The sequence below is a fragment of the Pagrus major genome, chromosome 15 (genome assembly GCF_040436345.1).
Source record: "Pagrus major chromosome 15, Pma_NU_1.0".
In the NCBI taxonomy this organism is placed as follows: Eukaryota; Metazoa; Chordata; class Actinopteri; order Spariformes; family Sparidae; genus Pagrus; species Pagrus major.
In genome coordinates this window covers 3,482,128-3,502,983 of record NC_133229.1, presented here as the reverse complement: position 1 = coordinate 3,502,983, position 20,856 = coordinate 3,482,128, and the positions used below count along the sequence as shown (strand labels likewise).

At 40.0% G+C, this 20,856-nt stretch overlaps 1 protein-coding gene across 1 annotated transcript; it reads left to right on the top strand.

Annotated features, from left to right (window-relative positions):
- Window positions 1-469: 469 nt before the first annotated feature.
- LOC141009223 (uncharacterized) lies at window positions 470-19,696 on the top strand. Its single transcript, XM_073481706.1, has 8 exons — window positions 470-800; window positions 8,535-8,680; window positions 8,788-9,376; window positions 12,729-13,383; window positions 15,912-15,979; window positions 16,091-16,199; window positions 16,312-16,430; window positions 18,644-19,696. The coding sequence occupies exons 1-8, from the start codon at window positions 606-608 to the stop codon at window positions 19,190-19,192; spliced, it is 2,430 nt and encodes an 809-aa protein (XP_073337807.1). The 5' UTR covers window positions 470-605; the 3' UTR covers window positions 19,193-19,696.
- Window positions 19,697-20,856: the final 1,160 nt, after the last annotated feature.

Here is a 20,856-nt window from a genome sequence, read left to right as displayed (position 1 = left end):
ATTTTTTTTAAAACAATGTGCCACGAGAAAGATGGGCTTTTATACAAGATTCTGAAAAACTACAATTCAAATCAAGAGCACTGGCCCCACTTACACGGTCTGTCAAGTCTTGTCAAGTGAGTGCTGCAGTGGGCTGTGTGTGCATCAGTCATCCATGATGAGCTTAACCATCAAGCTGTTTGTTCAGCAGGCAGGGGTTTCCACCTGGAATTTGTGATTGGGTCTATATGATTGACAGGATGCAGTTTTGATTTGTTTTTGTTTGTTTGTTGTTGTTGTTTTGGAATATTGTAAATACTACACCTTTCGATTCAATAATCCATACCAGCTGATGGCGGTAATGCACCAATTTGTTGTTTGCCATGAAGAAGAAGAAGAAGAAGAAGAAGAAGAAGAAGCAGAAGAAGAGTGGTTTCCTGTGTACCATTCGTGATAGTCTATATCCGACAGCTGCAGTCACAGTAACGTAGACGCGCCACAGACAGTGGAACACAAAAGAGCAATTGTGTGGGAAAAAATAGCACATGTGCTGGAGAGTTGTCATTTCCTTTGACCTAGTTTCTCTGTAGTTTCCGGCGATATCATCAGTCGTGTTGAACACGAACATGTACCGGCCAGGTAAACCTGCTCACCGGCCGCCACCGTTCGGACCACCACCACCACCCCATCGCCCTCCTTTCAGACTCGGAGTACCCTGTGGTGTTCCTCCTTCTGGACTCTTGCCCCCTGTACCATTCTCGGCCGTAGCATCGGAAAGCCATTTTCTACTAAACAGGCCATCTAGGGGGCATTTCATCAGGGTACGTACCCAACAGCATAATAGAGCAAGCTTAACTGTGTAAGTTAGCATCGCTGCATGGTTCGTGTGTCGTAGTTGCCATAACATATCATAAAGAGTAAGGACAGGCGGTTTTTAAAAGCGAGCCTGCTGCCGAAAAAGAACAAGATTCTATCACTTTACATATTTCTTTTTCTGATTGTTTCCTAAACGGCGATTATCCGGTGCTTGTTTGAATGTAGCTAGCTCCTGTCATATTTCAAAATAAATGTGTTTTAATTTGGCCTGTTTTGAATGTTATATGCTTAATGTACCTTACCCATTCTGCACATGCAAGCAAATATGAATTTATGGAATATGCTAGAATAGAATAATGCTAACAGAGCGTACAGGTTTTGACCCCCGTGAGAATTAGCTTCTAATGCAACAAGCTAGCTACTGTAGGTCTCAGAAGGGTCTTCAGCATCATGTCCTCTGGTTTGCATTTCTCCTATCACAGAAATTAACGTCAATCACGTGACCGACTTCACTGTAGTGTATTTAAAGAAAACATCTATGGTCTTCCCTTCAGTCTCTGAAAACCCATGTCAAAAGTTATAGACGGTTAGAGATGCTGAAATCATCAACATGAATTTCAAAAGTTGCACGTCTTTAAAGGAGATCCAAGAACCATGTTGACGTTTCTGCTTTTATGACCCAATGTCAAGGTATTGGGAGAGATTTCTATACTGTGTATTAATTAGGGCCCGAGCATTTATTGGTCAGACAATTTTATTGGCCGATCTTGACCCATCAGTATCACAGATATATTGGAATCGGTTAATATGTTGTCTGATATGTGTGGATAACAGACTTATTTTACTGACCATAATTCAAAAAAAGATGCGTGGGTAAATTATAAAGGGTTTTGTCACCTAGCTTGTCCAGCAGAGTGCACTGCAACTATAAGAATCAGATTTCAGTGATGTTTTCCTAGGGCCCTATGATTTCCGCGATCACGGAATCGCGGAATTGGCCGATTAAAACGGAATCTATTTTTTAACGCGGAATATCGCGGAATTTGACGTAATTTCACTGAAATGCTGTTTTCGTGTGGAAGAGGAAAGTATGTCTGGGGAAAACTGCACGGAGGGAAGCAAATCTGGGTGGCACAACAAGCCCCCTCCACAGACTAAGCCCCTCCCCCTTCAAAACAATGTGAGCATGGGGAGCTGCTGCCCACGGCTCTGTCTGACAGGTGGGAAACTTGAAGACAGAGTAGCTCACAAGGACTAACTAGTCCTACAGCTTAAATAACTTGTTTAAGTTACTTTTGAAGAAGTTTAAAATGTTTGGTTGTTGTTTTATGACAAGTCAACTAAAGTTTCATTACTTGCTGCTTGTTTTTGATTTACTTTAATGTACTGTACGGTACAGTATTGAGTAAATGTGTTGTTGTCACCTCAATAAATTTAAGTTAATTTCTATTTAATTTGTGTACATTTTAGTCATTTACATTAAAAACACACTGTTTTTGGTAGTAAAATTCCCAAAATTCAAATGGAAAAAACGGAATTCCCAAAAATTAATACGGAAAAAACGGAATTTGGGAAAAAATAAAACGGAATTTGGGAAAAAATAAAACGGATTTTATAGGGCCCTATTTTCCCCTCACTCAACACAGGGACAAGAAATCAAAAACACATTTGCAAAATACAGCTGCAGTTTAAACTGTAAACCAGCACAAAAAGTGACAACTAGCAACATGACATGTTCTGAAAAGACAGGTTGCAAACAGTAACAAAAAGTAATATTTTGAGTTTTTTGGAATATTTAACATAACTCTTAAACTACTCACCACTATGCATGAAAAAAAGAGGGGCTTTACTAAAATACTTTCAGTCCTGTCTGCAGCAGAGTAAACATCAGCTATTAAAATTAGGATGTAAGTAACTTAAAACTTACAAGGCATGTTAAACTGGCTACAAAGCTAGAATGCATAGGTGGCGGGTGAGGCTGAGGATAAAGAGACTAATATTGGACTGACGATCATACTTGTTTTAACAACCATGGAGGACTTTGTTATTATGTACATAACTAAACTGTCGTCAATAGAAATATATTTAGACTCTGATGGCGTTCCGGATTTACCAGGACATCGGCTATTTTATGTGCTTCATGCGTAATTTGTGCACAGGGGACGCACATTGTTTACCTGCTGGGAGATTGCTACAGGTAATGTACTAAAATTTTTCCTCATTCAAGATGTATTATTTCACTCACCTGCATCCCAATTGTCAGAATGGTAATTTTCATGACCAGGCCAACTGATCTACAGATTATCCTACAGTGTCACTGTGATCAGCACATCACTATTTACGTATGAATAATAGACTAAAGCAGTACATTAAGAAAAAGGCTTAGCCTTCTGAAGCCTACATTACCCACCTGCCCCTGCTAGACTGTGTTGTTTACAGCAATAACTGAATTTTGGTCCTGTTGACCACAAAACCATTTTATGTATGACTTCCAAGGTGGATCCTGGCTACCATGCAGTTACTGTCTACAAACTTCCCACTTTCTTGAGAGGAATCTTATTTTTGTTCTTTTTAAAGAAAATGCACTACGTTGATTGTGAGCTGTGCTTTTTCCATGTCACATTTTACATAGGTTTAAACTTGTATGCAACTTAAAATTATTTTATCAGAGGTTTACACAATTTCATTACTACTATTGTAAAGTTAAGTTTCTGCTTCTACTTTAAGTGACTTATTTAGTAGAAATGATGATACCATCATGTTTTTACTCAAATTTCTGGTCTGGTTGTTTAACAGGCAATGTATTCTGTATTGCTTCTCATGTTTTGCAGTTAAACATAAAATGGAATCAAGGATTCGACCACGCAGAAAAGTGTTTGCAGCACACCTCTGTAGCTGGAAGAAAGCCTGCAGAAGAAAGGAGACTCCTGATTTTCTTCCAGAGCTATTTGGTTATTGCCACTTCAGACATGGATGTTTAGTGAAAGAGTTTACAATAGAGCTGCAACAGTTGTCAACTATTAACTGCCAACTGTTTTTATAATTATATTATAAAATCAATTAATCAGTTTGAGTAACTTTAAGAAAAAAAAGTCAATTCTCTGATTATGGATCCTTAAATTGGAATATCTTCTGGTTTCTTTACTCTATCACAGTATATTGAATATCTTTTGGTTGTCGACAAAACAAGACATTTGTGGTCTTCATCTTAGGATACACTGATTCTAGTCGATTAATTATTAAAAATAATTGACAGATTAATCGACATTGAAAATAATCAGTAGTCGAGTGCAATTTTTTTAATTCTAGTTTTAGCAGGGTTTTTTTGCAGCGTTACTATAAGAAGTAAAATTTTCCACTTGATGATATCATGTCACACGTGGTATGCATTGAATCATTTGTTTTGTTTAACACCATGAGTGGTAACTAACCTATGATATAGTCTTCCTTTTCCTTTTGTTTTCTCCCACAAAGGGAATTAGTCAGTGTAACTACTAAATATATCAGAAATATAAAAGAAAACCTGTTTGCTGTCATTTTTTAAGCTGATCCATTTACTGTTGTCCCTGGTCTCAGCACTGCCATGCTACTCATTGTACCACTGCTTTCCTATGTATGGCCACCAATGGAAATACACACTGCTGTTGCTTTTCATACCAACACTGTCTTGAGTATGTGCAGAAAATGTTTGATGTATGGTAAATAGGGATGGTTATCGTTAGGATTTTATTGATACTACTACTGTTATTGATACTCTTTATCGGTTTGGTTCTTTTTCGGTATTCTGATTAGTTCTTTTTTTTTATTATGAGATAATTTCTTTTTAGAAAAATACTAGTGTAGTGCCTGTGTCTGTGGAATTGCTTGGCCTCGTGTATTGATGCTCGCAGCTTTCTTGAGAACTGCTCATCCAAAGTACTTCAAACTCCAAGCTAATTGTATAGGCCTATCAAAACATTAACAATAAAACTCAAATTAGCTAAAGCCTTGTTAGGTATAATCAACACTGACATGGCTGTGGGCATAAATTAGTCCAGGGCTACACCTAATGATTGTTTTTTAATCAATTAATTTGATGGGTTTTTTTCTATTAGTTGATTAATCTATCAACCAAGTTATCAATTATTGTAAAGATTATTTTGAAGGCGTCATTAATTATCTTTAATTTACCCAAAATATCAAAAACCTTTCTCATTATTATTTCAATATTTTTATTTTATTATTTTAACGTGTTATTTGTAATTACTGATTATATAATGTAATCATCATCGTCTATTTTCCACGTCACTACTATTATATTATTACTATATTTGTAATTACCCTCTGTGTCAGATGTTTGATCAGAAAAATACTGGACCTCAAATTCAAAAGATTGATGTGAAACAAGTGTATTTACAGTGCCTAGTATTTATCCCCATGGATGTTTTCCCTTTTTATTGCTTTTATAAATGGAATCATGGTCAATTTAATTTAGCTTTTTAAACAACTCTTTAATGTCAAAGTGAAAACAGATTTCTACAAAGTAATGTCAATTAATTAAAAATACAGCGGGGAAAATAAGTATTGAATGCGTCAACTTTTTTTTCCAGTAAATATATTTCTGATGGGGCTATTGACATGAAATTGTCACCAGATGGCGGTAACAACCCAAGAAATCCACACATACAAAGAAATCAAAACATATATGTCCATGAATTAAGTTATGTGTAATAAAGTGGAATGTAAGTGAAAGTATTGAACACGTTCACTGAAATGTATTTAATACTTGTTGGTAATGACAGCTTCAAGACGCCTCCTGTATAGTCGCATGCATTGCTCAGGTGTGATTTTGGCCCATTCTTCCACACAAACTGTCTTCAAATTGTGAAGGTTCCAAGGGCCTAGATTTTCAATTGAATTCAGGTCGGGTGATTGACTGGGCCATTCTAGCTGCTTTATTTTCTTTCTCTGAAACCAATTGAGAGTTTCCTTGTCTTGCTGAAATGTCCACCCTCGTTTCATTTCAGCATCCTGGTAGATGGCAGCAGATTCTTATCAAGAATGTCCCGGTACATTTCTCTATTCATCCTTCCTTCAATTATATGAAGTCTGCCAGTACTATATGCTGAAAAACAGCCCCACACCATGATGTTCCCACCCCCAAACTTCACTGTTGGTATAATGTTTTTGGGGTGATGTGCAGTGCCATTTGTCCTCCAAACGTGGTGTATGCTATGACATCCACAGAGTTCAGTTTTGGTCTCATCTGACCAGACTATATTCTTCCAGTATTTCATAGGCTTGTCCAAATGTTGTGCAGCAAACTTTAAATGAGCTTCAGCATGCTTTTAATTCAACAATGGAGTCTTGCTTACTTATTGTTTTCTTTGAAACAACTGTACCTGCTAATTCCAGGTCTTTCTGAAGCTCTCTGCGAGTGGTCCTTGACTTTTGGACAACTCTTCTGATTTTTCTTTTGACTCCTCTGTCAGAAATCTTGCGAGGAGCACCGGGTCGTGGCCGGTTTATGGTGAAATGATGTTCTTTCCACTTCCGGATAATGGCCCCAACAGTGCTCACTGGAACATTCAGAAGTTTAGAAATAACCAGTGCCATCAGTATGTTTTGCAATATTAAGGTTTGCTTTTTATAGGCCATCAATTAGGACTAAACCAGCTGATATTGATTTGTACTGACAGGGGGCAGGATTGCTTTCTAAATACTGACAGATTTCAGCTGGTTTCTTGGCTTTCCATGCCTTTTTGCACCTCCTTTTCTTCATGTGTTCAATACTTATTCCCTGTGTCATTTCACTTTATTACACATAACTTAATTTATGGACATATATGTTTTTATTTCTTTGTATGTGTGGATTTCTTGGGTTGTTACCAACATCTGGTGACCATTTCATGTCAATAGCCCCATCAGAAATATATTTACTGAGAAAAATGTTGGCGCGTTCAATACTTATTTTCCCCGCTGTATATCATGTAAAATAAGTGATTGCATAAGTATTCACCCCCTTCAAGTCAGTATTTAGTAGATGCACCCTTGGCCTCAATCACAGCACTGAGTCTGTGTGGATAGGTCTCAATCAGGCTTACACATCTGGACAATTGTACTCCATTCCTCTTGGCAAAACTGCTCACGCTCTGTCAGGTTGCACAGGGATCGGACATTTGTCAGACGCTTCTTTCACAATGGGTTTATTGTTGTTTTCTCTTCTGTTACAACTGTTTCCAGCGCATCCAAATGTGAAACTTGACGTCAGTGACATACAATGTAACACTTCAAATAAAAATCACAGATGGGCTGCCTTGCCTGCAGGTGATTTTTAGCAGGTTGACCCACGTTTAATACCCCGTGTAGACACGCTAATTTTGGTGGAAAAGCAGTATAAGAAGAGGGATTAAATAGCTGTATACTCCAACCAAAATCACTATTATAATCCCTCTTTCACACAGTGATTCCACAATGATTGCCGCAAAGATGCCACCTTTGTATTTTCACACTGAACCAAGCAGCCCCAGCATAAAGCTGCACCAGTGTGACATTTCATACAGCATATCGGTGTTGTATAACCAAAAGAGGCTTGACGGTACATATCGTAACTTTGAGATCTGTGTGGGTTTTTATCGTGTTTCCCCCGGTGTCAACCTGTTAATTTAAAAATGTATCCGCTGACTGCTGTTAGGTGTTGTGATTGAGATCCTGACCCACCATGCATTATGGAAGGTGACATAGTTACGTGTTTTTTGCTCTAAATGACATCACATAATCACCATCAGTAAATAGCGGACCCTGTCTGGCTCTTACTCCCAGAGAGGGATGTTGTTTCCAGGTGGGAAGTTCACTGAAGGCTCGGTAGGGAAGGCTTACCGTCGCAGTGACTTTTCCTCTGTAAATTGGTGGGGTTTTTTAGAAAAAAGTTGCCAGAACAGTAACTACAACAACACAATAGTGGAAGGCGACAAACGCCAGACGCTGGCTTTTCCATTCACACAGAGGTAACTTTCACACAGGCAGCGAGGCGGAATATTGGAGCAAGATTCCCGCCTTGAAAAGGCAGTGTGAAAGGAGCTATAGACTGTTTGACCAGTAACCCATGTCTCTCCTCCCCCCACACATTCAGTAAAAGAGAAAAGACACCATTTCCTGGTGTTCCTGCCCACTTTATCCCATAATGACAGAACTTCATAGAGAGGCAGTCCTATCTGCTCATGAATGCAGTGAGAGCAGGTTCCTTCTGTTTACTGCTATGTCTTGCAATTAGCAGTCCGTGTTCACGTGGTGACTTAATGAGGAGGGAGGGGATTGCTCACTGCAAAACCGACAGGAAGTTGGCTAAAACGATTAGAACACTTAAAGCAGCTTTCACATGTCTGCATTTTTTTCCCAGTACTATATTCAATTGAAAGATCATGAAAAATGACAGCTTTCTATTTTCAAACAGGATAGAAAAAACCTGTCTTTGCGTTTTATTTGTATATAATGTGAATTGCTATGCAGCCTGAAAATACAAGATAGGATTTTTATGCATCACTGTTTCCCAGCCCCACATACTGTACATTGTCTGTGTTATAACCACAGATCAAATGTCAATTCTATATTGTATATACTATAACTAAGATTTAAAAAGCAAGACCTGAGCATGTTACATTTAGAAAAAATGTACCACTTGTGAATAAAATATAATTTTAAATATGCTATGGCAGCTCTGTCTTGTACAACACTATAACATGAATTTTGAATACTCTCAGCCCCACTGTAGCAGCTTCTCCACAGACCGTAGTACAGTGATTGCTTTGGAAGACAGGCAGCAGATCAGCCCTCCTGCAGAACCACCACAAACTCAGGTCCCACAGTGGAATCCCATTCCTGTGAAACATCATCTTCCAGACAACAGGTATATGTGTGTCTGTCTTGTTTTGTATAAGTCTAAGCTGGAACAGTTACACTTATGTATTTTTTGTGATTGCTGGTGTGTGAAACACATACATTGTTGATTTTCAGTGACCGAGCTGGTGAGGAATTCTTGAGATGCATTGCAGCAAACAAACCTCTACCAGACTATCTCAAAGGGAACATGGCATACAACCTGGCTGACGCATTTCAGTCAGCCAGTTTCCTGAAAGAAGCAGTCAAATCGGACCCTGAGTTCCAGAAGCATGTAACCAGGAGCAAAAGCCGTAGTCAAAGCCGAAGTCGTGGCAAAAGCCGCGGTAGATCCCGAGCCAAGAGCCGTGCACGAAGCAAAAGCAGAGTGCGGAGCCGAAGCAGAGGAAGGAGCAAAAGTCGTGCTCGTTGTAAGAGTCGAGCGAGAAGCAAAAGCAGGACCCGCAGTTTGGGTCGGAGCCATAGCCGAAGCAAGAAGTGTCAAGTACGGAGCAAGAGCCGAGTCAGGAGGTCTAAGACACGAAGTAGCAGTGGTGAAAAGAGCCATGGCAAAGACAAAAAAAGAAAGAGGAGCCCAAGCTACAGCTACAGCAGCAGTAATCATCTGACAGGGAATAGTCTGTTAGAAGGCCTGAAGCTGGTCATGAACAGCAAAGAACTGGAAGAGCGGTTGCCCACCCTCAAAGATGCCATCCTCACTATTCAGGTAGGCACATCATTCATTCTGCAAAATGTTTTATTTCTGTGACACCGTAAGTCTCAACAAGAATTGTGGTTAGATAGTCATTTTTGATTATACCAAGATCATAAGAAGGGTTCTTTCATAAAACATACTCAATCCAAAAGTTCCATTCAGACTAAAACATTTTGTTTTGACTTTATGGAGAGAAAGCTCGCAGCTTGCTGTCTACCAGTAAGTTACAAGATCATCTGTATGGCTACAAGTGTTTAAATTTTTTTTTGAGCTAACCCAGTAGTACAAGAAGAGTAGTTTGTGGCCTACTTCGTGTAACTTGTCTTCAAAACATGATGACTGCTACGGAAGCCCTAAAGGGCCATGCATTCATACATTTTATTTCCTCCGTTTTCCTGTGATAACGAGTTAATTTCATTTGTTTTCTCGAGATCTCGAGTTTTTATCTCGAAATAACAACTGCCGTTTTCCCGAGATAATGAGATAATTATCTTGAGATCTCGAGACAATTATCTCGAAATAACAACTGCTGTTTTCCCGAGATAACGGGATAATTTTCTCGAGATCTTGAGAAAACAAAACGATGGTGTAGTATATTAAATCATTGCAGGAAACATCATTCAGTGTAGCAATGTCAGAGGAGCAGGAGCATATCGATCACCGCGTCACATATCTTTTCAATCAAGGCCTGACATAGGCTGAAATAGCATTATGCCTTGCTATTACAGATAATATACACATTAGTGTGCATAATCTAAAAAGACGGTTAGCAAGGCCTCAGCTATATCGGCGGCGCAATCAAAGTGAGCCTGATGTCATCATTAACTACCTACATAGCTGACCAGATCTCGAATTAATTATATCGTTATCTCGGGAAAACAAATTTTCGTTATCTCGAGAAAATTATCCCGTTATCTCGGGAAAACAAATTTTCGTGATCTCGAGAAAATTATCCCGTGATCTCGAGAAAATTATCCCGTTATCTCGGGAAAACGGCAGTTGTTATTTCGAGATAATAACTCGAAATCTCGAGAAAACAAATGAAATAAACTCATTATCATGGGAAAACGGAGGAAATAAAATGTATGAATGCATGGCCCTTTAGGGCTTCCGTAGACTGCAGCTCTTAAGGGGTGGTATGATGATAACCCACCACAGATTGACAAACTGGTTAATTAGGTGATGGCATGCTTGTCTTGACTATAAAGAAATGGTGTGCTTTTTTTTTTTTAACTGGTGAGTAAAGCTGAACCAAATGGCGCAACAGAAACTCTGACCCATGCATAACAATACATTTACATTTACATTTAGGGCGTTTAGCAGACGCTTTTGTCCAAAGGGACTTACAATAAGTACATTTGTCACAAGAAAGAAACCACAACATATCACCGTCGATAAAGTAGAAAAAATAGAAACAATTTTCAAGCCCTCATTTGAGCAAAGTAGCTGCTATTTATCAAGGATACCTTAAGTACATAAGTGCTATGATTTAAGTGCTAAAGTTAAGAACATACAAGTGCATATAATTTTTTTTTTTTTTTGGGGTGGGGTGGGGAGGGAGTCATGCTATGCGGGGTCGAGGTGAAGTCTGAACAAGTGAGTCTTGAGTCTTTCGCAGAAGATGGCGATTGACTCTGCTGTCTTGACATTGGTCGGGAGTTCGTTCCACCACTGAGGCTGCAGAGCAGAGAAGAGTCGCGACTTCGCTGGGCGGGTTTGCTCTTACCAGCCAGCCAGCTGATGTAGTAGAGCGAAGTGCTCGCGCAGGGGCGTGTGGTCTGACCAGTGTTTGGAGGTAGATGGGTGCAGTTCCATTGACGGCCTTGGAAGGCCAGCACCATGGTCTTGAATCAGATGCGGGCCGCAACAGGAAGCCACTGGAGGTCACGGAGGAGGGGGGTCACATGGGAGAATTTGGGTAGATTGAAAACGAGGCGTGCTGCAGCGTTCTGGATACGTTGCAATGGTTTAGTCGCAGAGGCTGGGAGTCCAGCCAAGAGCGAGTTTCAGTAGTCCAGGTGGGAGATGACCAGCGTTTGGACCAGGAGTTGCGTCACGTCCTTTGTGAGGAAAGACCGGATCCTGTGGATGTTGTAGAGGCGAATCTGCAGGATCTGGCCACCGTGGTGATTTTGGGGGTGCAAGATAGTCCGTCGTCAAGGATTACACCCAGGTTCCTCCCAGTTGATGAAGGCGATACCGTGACGTCCTCGACAGTGACTGACAGGTCCATGTGAGGGCAGTCTCCCCGGGATGAAGAGGAGTTCAGTTTTATTATTACAATATTTCAGAGACAGACGCTAGCAAGGTAAATGGCGAGGTAGTGAACTGAAACCAGATTTTATAATGATCCTTGTGATGCATTTCATTTCAATGTATATCAATGACTATTTACTTTTCTAATATATTAATTCCATCATACAAAAATCCTGCTAATGGTGTTGTATTAGGTAAGTGCTTGTAGACACTAATCATCTTATAAGCACTTCTCTATTTAAAAAGGTCCACCAAAATTATTTACAGCTGGGATTTATTATTGAACAGTTAGCTATCACCTGCTCTTAGTTAGTTAAGTTAAGTTATTCTGCAGTGAGCCAAAATTCTGGCATGCGGCCATTTTAGATGCTAAAATAGATAATTATATGTCTATGGAAACAATACTTGTGTATTTATTTATTGTCACGTACAAGCAAGAATATGGCTGTATATATATATGTATGCATGCAGCCATAAAGAACCCTATATTTTATTATGCCGCCGGCAACAGCTGTGGCTGGAGGCATTTTGTTTTCATTTTGTCTGTCTGTACATCCCAGGCTTGTGAACGCAATATCCGGTGGCCAAAGGTCATACACACACACACACACATAAATATATACATACACACGCAGATTTGGTGGGGTGATTAATAGGCTATTTTGTTCATTTTGAGCATGTATAACTTGCCTACGTAGCCAATCATGTCCTGTCCTCAGCAACACTCAGCACAGCATCTTATGTCCTTTGGTGAAGAATGAAAACTAAATGTATTAAACCTGATGACAACCAGTGGTGGAATAAGTATTACATTGGTAAAAGTACTAATGCCACACTTTGAAAATACTCCAATGAGTGGCTGAGGGCAGTGACTGTATAGTTGTGACTTCACAACCTTGGAGAAGTCCTGACAACTCATATGAAGGCACAGTTTCTGGATATGTGCAGTGTGCAGTTCTCTGGATTGGGCATGTTGATACTTTTACAGTATTTAAAAAGCACTTAGACCTGCTTCATGTTAAAAAAAAAACAAAAAACATGGAATTCTCACTTTCTACAACATGGGACCTTTTAATTGTATGTAATTTTTGTGATCTCTTCTGTACAGGCCTCAGATGAAACAAAAAAAGTTGAGTATGTGCCTGACGAGCCCAGACATCAGCAGCATTACAGTCTGGACAATTCAACATCATTGGAAAACGACAGTATGCTCCTCCCTCACGACCGCGTAGGCAGTGACTTCTCTTGGCTCCAGGCACAAAGTCAAGAGGACTCCACAGTCCAGAAAGCTGATGAGCTTGAAGATGAAGAGTCATTCCTGTATGGGAATGAAGACATTGGTGAAAAACAAGCCAATAATTCCTCTGCTACACTTTTTGCAGCGCTCTCTCAGATTGGAGAACATGACAAACCACAGGAAATGGATAGTCTTGCTCTTGGCAGTCAACAGCATCACCAGAACAAGTTCATATACAGTAGCTTCAGGGATTTGATTGATCTGAAGCAACCCCTTCAAATGAATTCCTCAAGTTTAACCTCTGCCAATCTGGACAATAGTGAGTGTGAGAAGATCAAGAACATATTAAAAAGTCTGGGCACAGCAGACATCAGCGAGATAATGTCGAAGATGCAGGGGCAGGAGGCAAAGCAGCTCTCTCCAGCACTTCTCATTTCAGACTCAACAGCAGCAAGCTTAGCATTGCCAGCACTGAGTGACCCAAAAGTACGGCAATCTCTGGAGTCTCTACAGTCACTGATCAAAGGTGAGAATCATGCAAGGACCCTCTTGAAATGCAAAGAATTCTTCTTTCCCTAAAATAAATTGTGTTTTTGACGCGTTTGATGCGTTTTGAATTGCTTGGAAACTCTTGAAACTTTCCACATGCATCACATGTGGTGAAAATGTGTTTTATGGTTGTTGGCCATGGGCGGGGCAAAATGGCTAGCTAGCACCCCCTAAAGAGCAGCCCCTGTGGGAAGTTTTACCTATACGTATGAAATTTGGTACACATGTATATCACACCTAGATCTACAAAAAAAACCTACTGGCTGGATGTCCTTAACCCAACAGGAAGTCGGCCATTTTGAATTTATTGCTCATTTTGGGCAATTTACACGTTGTATTTGAACAAACTCCTCCTAGAGCTTTAAGAATATACAAGAAAAGTTGAGCTTGAGTTTTCATTGAGTTTTTGTTGAGTTCGTTGCTCAAGCCAGTTGTACATGGTCAAATCTGCACCAAACTTCACGTTTGCTAAACGTCCCAGCCTATCGCTTATCAGTTCAATTTTCCATTTACAAAATAAAAAGATTGGGGTGGGCTCAAAATGGCTGACTCAACTTAAGGCGTAAGGCGGAGTGAGATCAAATCAGGCATTGCATCGAAAATGCAGGTTTTCCTATTCATTTTAATGAAGGTTGACGGTTTTGGCTCCACTGTGCTAGGTGCAGGGGGCTCTGGGAAAAAAAATACAGCCGGCTGTGGCAACAAAGTTGAAGCCTACTCAACTCTTGGAAAAACGCAGACGTCATGTTGCGGTGGCCAGTCACATAAGTTTGCACTCAAACTAGTAGCATGAATGACTGAAACCACAGTGGATTGTAACGTAATGTGTAATCACTCAATTGGGCATTATACACCAGTTTAAAACATCTGTGGATGCCGATGATCAATGTATACACCTACTGTTTAGCAGATCAGAGGCAGAGCAGAACGGGTCAGTAGCTGGGCATCTTATTTAGCATGGCTAAATGCTACATAGGGAACACAACGGAGATTTCTCTGTGCAGTTCGATGTTTCACTTGTGATCACTCGGTGTGGTTTTGTGCCCCAGTTTAAAACACACAGTAATGATCTACCAGTATGCTGGTAGCATAACAACATAGCAGCTTTGCCTTTCAGCAAACTGATCAGCTGGGGTTCCCAACACGTCACACACACAGACCATGGAGTGACACTCCCATACCGGCGCACAAACCTGCGGTTAAGTCTGATTGGCTGGTGGGTGCTGCTTGTCTAACCAATTGTCATGGCTCCATTCAAGGATTATGTCATTGCTACCTGGCTACATCATAGCCGTGTTATGATGGATTGATGACAAGTGGCGCCTGCCAGCCAGACATGAGTTGAGTCAGGCGTTAAGAGCCTGCCCCTCTCAGGCAACCCAAAACACAGGTAGAAAGTTGCAGTCATAGCCCCCCACCCCCAGTCATTGTGCCACCTACTGGCAATAGGAAGTAAGCCTTTTCTGACATTCATTCTTAAGTTTACATCAAAATTTCATGGTGCACTTTAGTCTTGATACACTACAACTTAATGTGTAATTTCTGCTTGTTCTCTAGCGCCACATAGCGGACACAGGAAGTTGCATTGACCTCTTTCAGGCAGTGCCCAGAACACATTAAATTTCGGGGATGTGTCAAGTGGTTGAAGTCCAGCTGCTGGCCCACAGCTGCCTCATACCCCGATACCCGTGGGGGTGCGAGGGCCCATTCATCACAAACATCACTGTTTGTTGTTTTTATTTTACAAACTCAATCGTATTTTTCAGGGGCTCAAATAAAATGTGCATGTCATCAAGTCTGAAAAAAATGTTTTGTGCTGATATGGTTCTCAGGTACGGGCATAGAAAATTATCTCTATAGTAAAGTTCAGACATATGGTTAATGTCTGAACTTTACTACGTGTCTGCGTTTGCTTCCCTGGTAGTCATTTAGAATTCTAATGTGTCAATGTAATTTCAGATGTTTTTCTGTCCAGTTGTCACAACTAAGATTTTTTGACAGCCCAATGTGAAGGTGGATGTTATGGACAGGATTCTAACTGGAGCCACAAACCACCTGGAAACAGTAGTCTTAATTAATCCACTTAATTCTAAATGTGAATGATGATTGCCATGATGACTGCCATGGTTCTAAACAAAGACAAAAAGAAAGACATTACAATGTTTTGTCCAAACAAATTATAAATTCAGCCTTTGAATTATTATTGCTAATTATTATTTGCACTTTAAAGTATCTATTTTATTAATTAACCTTCATGTCAATTCAAAAGGAGGAAGTCCTTGTCATGGTTGTTTGTTTATAAAGTGGGAGATACTACCACCAGAGCACAGAATCTCCACAGTGTCTCCTAGTGGTGTAAGGGCGAAATACACTTTCATTTTCTAACAGTGTACCCAATAAGTTTGAAACTGCTGCCACCTGGCCTGGTGATTTATTTTCTGTCTTTATCATTAAGTGCTTTTGATGTAGAAAACAGGGTTACCTTGTTGTTCTGTCTTCTTTAAGCAACAAAGGAGAAGCGGGCAATAACAGATGGCAGTTGCACATCTCAGACATCTTCTGATAAACACAAGGTAAATATTCCCAAGCTGTATCATTGACTATCCAACATATGAGTGGTTATAGTTGAACATATTCAAGAATAGCAACTCCTTAATTTTGAAATTGTTGCTTGTGTGTCCCAGGCAGGTGACAATGAGGAAAAGGAAAAGGAAAAGAAGAGAGAGAAACAGGCTAGAATGAGTAAAATGGAATCCTTGATGAAAGAACTAGAGGGATTGTTGAAACTGGATGGTAACAACACAAGCTTTTTTCTATTGACAACCCTGTGCGTCCTTTTTTCTTCACAGCCATCCACACGCTAAAATACTGCATATGCTTCACTACTTTTCTTGTCATTTTGCAGGATTGTCTTTTCTGACACCAGTAATTGGGTTTTACTGTCAGAAGTGTGAGGAGTTCATTGGAGACTTTTATAGTGCTGAAAATCATGCTGCCATTCACTACCATAGTGGCTCTAGCAGTGTAAGTATGCTTCCAATATACCTCTGTGTGGATAAGACTGGTGAATTTTTACTTTCCACAAAAGACGAAACCAACGCTGAATGCATTGTGTGTTTATCAAAGTTTAATATATCATCAGTGAGCTACACTGTTGCACTAGGTAACATGTTACTTTATTGCCATAAACACACACACACTAGTTTGACTCAATCCCACATACACCTTACTGCTCCCTCAAATACTCACTAGAGAATCAAATGTAGATTCAACCTCTGTTAAAGATAGTCCCCAACAAATACACTATTCTTTCCTGTTTGAGTAATGATTGATAAAAACTGCAATGACCAGCTGTTTTAGTAAATCACTGCGCCATTTTAAAAATGTATTTCCAGAAATAATAAAACATAGTATTTCATTGCTATTATTTAAAGATTTGTGTCTTCAGTATGATCCATTGGGGCGCAGACAGAGTAGGAAAGTCAGAAATCATAAGGAGACAGAATAATGCATTGTTGGTTTTGGTGTTTACGTCTGTCCTCATCTCAATTAATGAATGATGTTCATACCTGTTCAGAATGGCCCCACCCAAAGGCAGTGTTAAAAGACTGCTGTGTCTTTCTAGTTCAGTGCCACGAATCATGTGTATGGTGGTAACTTTGTGAGTTGCAAGGCCAAAGCATTCACTGTGTAGTCCTGATGTAGTCCAGAGCCTATGTAACTTTTGACAAACTGTGCCCACTGTAGCAAGAGGCACGGTAATAGCAAACGCAAAAATGTAGTGTAACTCTTAAAGTTAGCAAACTGACTCCGTAAAGTCGGTTAGACAGAAATATCTTCTAAAGTTTGCTTAACATTAGATACCATGAGCCTCTGCTCACACCGGAACAAGTGAGCCTGTAGCAAGATCCTGAGTGTACTGAACAGAGTAGAGAGGGTTTTATTGCTTCTTACCATGTAAGATTTTATCTTTTCTCTTCTCAAAGTTACATAGTTTAATAGGCACTGCCATTCAATTTCAAATCAAATCAAATCAAATATTTTTTTTTTTATATAGCCCAAAATCACAATCACATCGCCTGAGTGGACTTTACAATAGGTGCAGTGAACAACATCCTCTGTCCTTAGACCCTCAATTCCTGTGCACTGAAATCTTATAACAGGCATAAATCATTTGATTTTTATCAACCCCACGTCTATTCTCTCAGAAAACATTACATTTTAGCCTCATTCCTGTCATGGCCCTTAACACGAATAATCTGTAGTCCAGGGGCTGGTTGCACCAACTGGCCTTTACTATGCCTGGTCCAAACTGCTAAATCGGTCTTAGTTAAGACCAGTCTTTAGAATGTATTCTATGTTTGTTGCACCAATAAAACTTAAGCCTAGTCTTAACTACACCTGAAAAGGTTTGCAGTAAGTCCTTGTTTCAACAGTAAACGTACAGTGCAGATTATAGTCTGTGAATACTGACTGCAGCCTCTCAAGACCAAAGTAAATCTCCCATGTGTCGTTTCACAACTGCTGGAAAAGTGAAGACACATTATTTACAATCTCCTACTGTCCTGCTAATGTGTAGTTAATCATTTCTAATTTGCCACACATAATGGAGGATCAAAGAAAAAGAAAAGGCAATTTCACAGACATTGAGATAAAAAATAAATAAATAACAGAGCTGTTTAAAGCCATCATGACTGCCAAGCAGCCCAACAAAATAACAGACACCCTTAAAAATCCAAATTTTGTGAGCTGGTGAGTGAAGAAAATGTATCAAACTGAAGCACTGTCTATGACTAAATCTAATTATTTATCCCCTCTTGTAAATTTGGCAAATGTAAAACATTAGGTAATTCCTTTGTCTGTATAAAACAGTTAGTTTGGAGTTTTGCAGTACTGTAGGTAACTGTGTGACTACATCCAATATATGCCTTGTTAACAGCTGATTAGCTGTACAGATGAGTGCAAAACACAGCCTCAATTTCTGCTCCTCACCAGGCGTAAGATTTCTGCCTGGTCTAAAGAGGAAGACTTAAGCCTAGATGGTGCAACCAGCATAACTGTCAGGTAGGACGTAGAATGCCAAGTTACAAATGAGCAATGGGGTGCAGCTAGGGTGCAGTTGGGGTGCAGCTGACTGTCATATTATGGGGCTTGGTGACCACCACAGTCTGATGTTGGCCATAGATTCTTTGGTGTTTTTATCTTCACACAAATAGTTTTTTGTTTGTTTTTAACAGGAAGTGCAGATGGACCAGCATGCTGGAGATGACAAGCTACACTTGCACTCTTTTAGCAGCAGCAGTAACCAGCACCCACATCCTTCAGACAGAAGAGATCCTAGGGACTTCAATTACCACCGAGGCACAGGAGACCACAGGAAGCACAGAGACTACAAACTGGACTTGAGAGATGAGCGAGATCACAAAAGCAAACGCAACAGCGACCACATAAGTCACAGAGCTGGGCAGGAAAACATATCCTTAAAAGAAGAGATGAGAAAGGAGAGGATGCTCATAACTGTGTCCCGTGGACTGCCCCCCCCTCCAGATGTAAGGGTCAAGGAGGAACTGAACAAGGAGCTGGAGGCCATTAGAAGCCATAGCAAAGTCAAAGTAGAGGATAAAGACTCCAAGGGGAAATCTTCCAAGGACAAAAGAGAAAACGACATGGGAAAAGATGAAAGCAGTGATAGTAGTGACGATGACAAAGGAAAAACAGCTAAATCAAAATCAGCTAAAAAAAAGAAGAAGAAGAAGGAGAAAAAGAAGAAGAGGGATAAGTCCTAATTATAGTGTTCTGCTTTTTTTTAGTGTCACACCAGGGAACCATGCTGTTTTCTTTACTCTTGCTTGTTAATTGTTTTTGTTGGTGTAATTAGAAGAAGCCCTCAAGGAGTGACTCATTATTGTGCTTAAATGAACCCTGTCATGTTAGGAAGTGCACGTGTTGCTGTCAACCATAGTCAAAAGAAGATTTATAGAAATGTTATCTTCACAGACATGATCTCAGCCATAGTTAGCATAAAGATTGGAGGTGGGGAAAGTTTTGAGTTCTTGGAGGTGAAATCTTCCACTCTTGATAAAGCTCCTTCCAGTGTTTGTGCCAACCAAAGTCAAACACACCCCAGCACACATATAAGCATATTGATTGAACTGATTAAAAAAGTTGGTTTGGGCATTGCTGTATTTTGTTAATTTGCTTCCAACATATTTTTACACAACAATGAATATGTGGATGTATGACATGTCTAATTCTAATTTCATTTTTTAATTAAATGTTTGAAAAATTAAGTGCCCAATTATTTTTGTCTACACATCTATCTCAGTTCCATTGCAACTATGTGCATATTTTCCAACGACCATCCCCATTGCAGTGTCAGAAATGGAATGTGTTCATTTTCTTTTTACTTATCTGCATTTTTTAAAATCTGAAATAAGTCTGTCTCCTGTGTGACCTTCTGTGGTATTGTATTTACAGTATAATAAAAAGTGTTTTTAAAAAAGTAAAATGATACTGTAATTGAGTGATCATGTGATCAGTGGAATCCACACAGAGGTATATGATAATTTCTCTTTGCAATGCATTGGTCATAATCAATTACAAAAAGTCAGAATTTTACTGGTGGGCAGAACATTTGAAAGCTAGTTTGATGAAGTAAACTGCTGTCAAAAGCAGTTTTCTCCTGAGCTCTTCAGTACATAAATAATATACATTTCTAATTGTAATTGCTGCCTGAATATGGTTCAGTGAAAAGGGCTAATTTTATGTACCTCGCAGGAGGAGGTTTAAGGCAATGCCAGCACTTGGGTAAGGTTAGTTAGGAGAGAGTGATAGTTTCAGTTGCATGTAAAACATCTGCATCATGCTTAAAGTCCTAACCTTAAAGGAATAGTTCACTCTAGAACAAAATTCAGTCATTATGGACTCACCCTCATGCTGATGAGAAGTCCAGTGTAGTTTCTTATTCTTCAAAGTGCAGCTGGAGACCTGTGGGGGCACCCTCCTGCAGGAAGGGTGGCCAGAGTGTGTAGGCAGTTCCTGGATGACGAAGGCATTGATGCCACTGACTGTCCCTCTCGTTCCCCCGTGACCTAAATCCCGCTGAGCACCTATGGGATGTTATATATCGGTGCACCCCACAGAGCCAAGTACCACCACAGACTGTCCAGGAGCCCACTGGTGCCCTGATCCAGGTCTGGGAGGAGATCCCCCAGGACACCATCCACCGACTCATCAGGCCCATGCCCAGACGGTGTCGGGAGTGCATACAGGCACACTGGGGCCATACACACTACTGGGTCACATTATGAGTTGCTGTGATGGCATTCACACAGTTGGATCAGCCTGTGACTTAAATGTTTTACTTTGATTTTCAGTGTGATTTTGAATCCAGCCCTCAATGGGTTAATGATTTTGGTTTCCATTGACTGTTGTCATGTCATTTTGTTCT

Coding starts and splice junctions, on each gene's coding strand:
- LOC141009223 (XM_073481706.1), top strand. CDS start 606: ATGTACCGGCCAGGTAAACCTGCTCACCGGCCGCCACCGTTCGGACCA. Junction 9,377..12,728: donor ATGCCATCCTCACTATTCAG/GTAGGCACATCA, acceptor TCTTCTGTACAG/GCCTCAGATGAAACAAAAAA. Junction 16,200..16,311: donor GGGATTGTTGAAACTGGATG/GTAACAACACAA, acceptor GTCATTTTGCAG/GATTGTCTTTTCTGACACCA.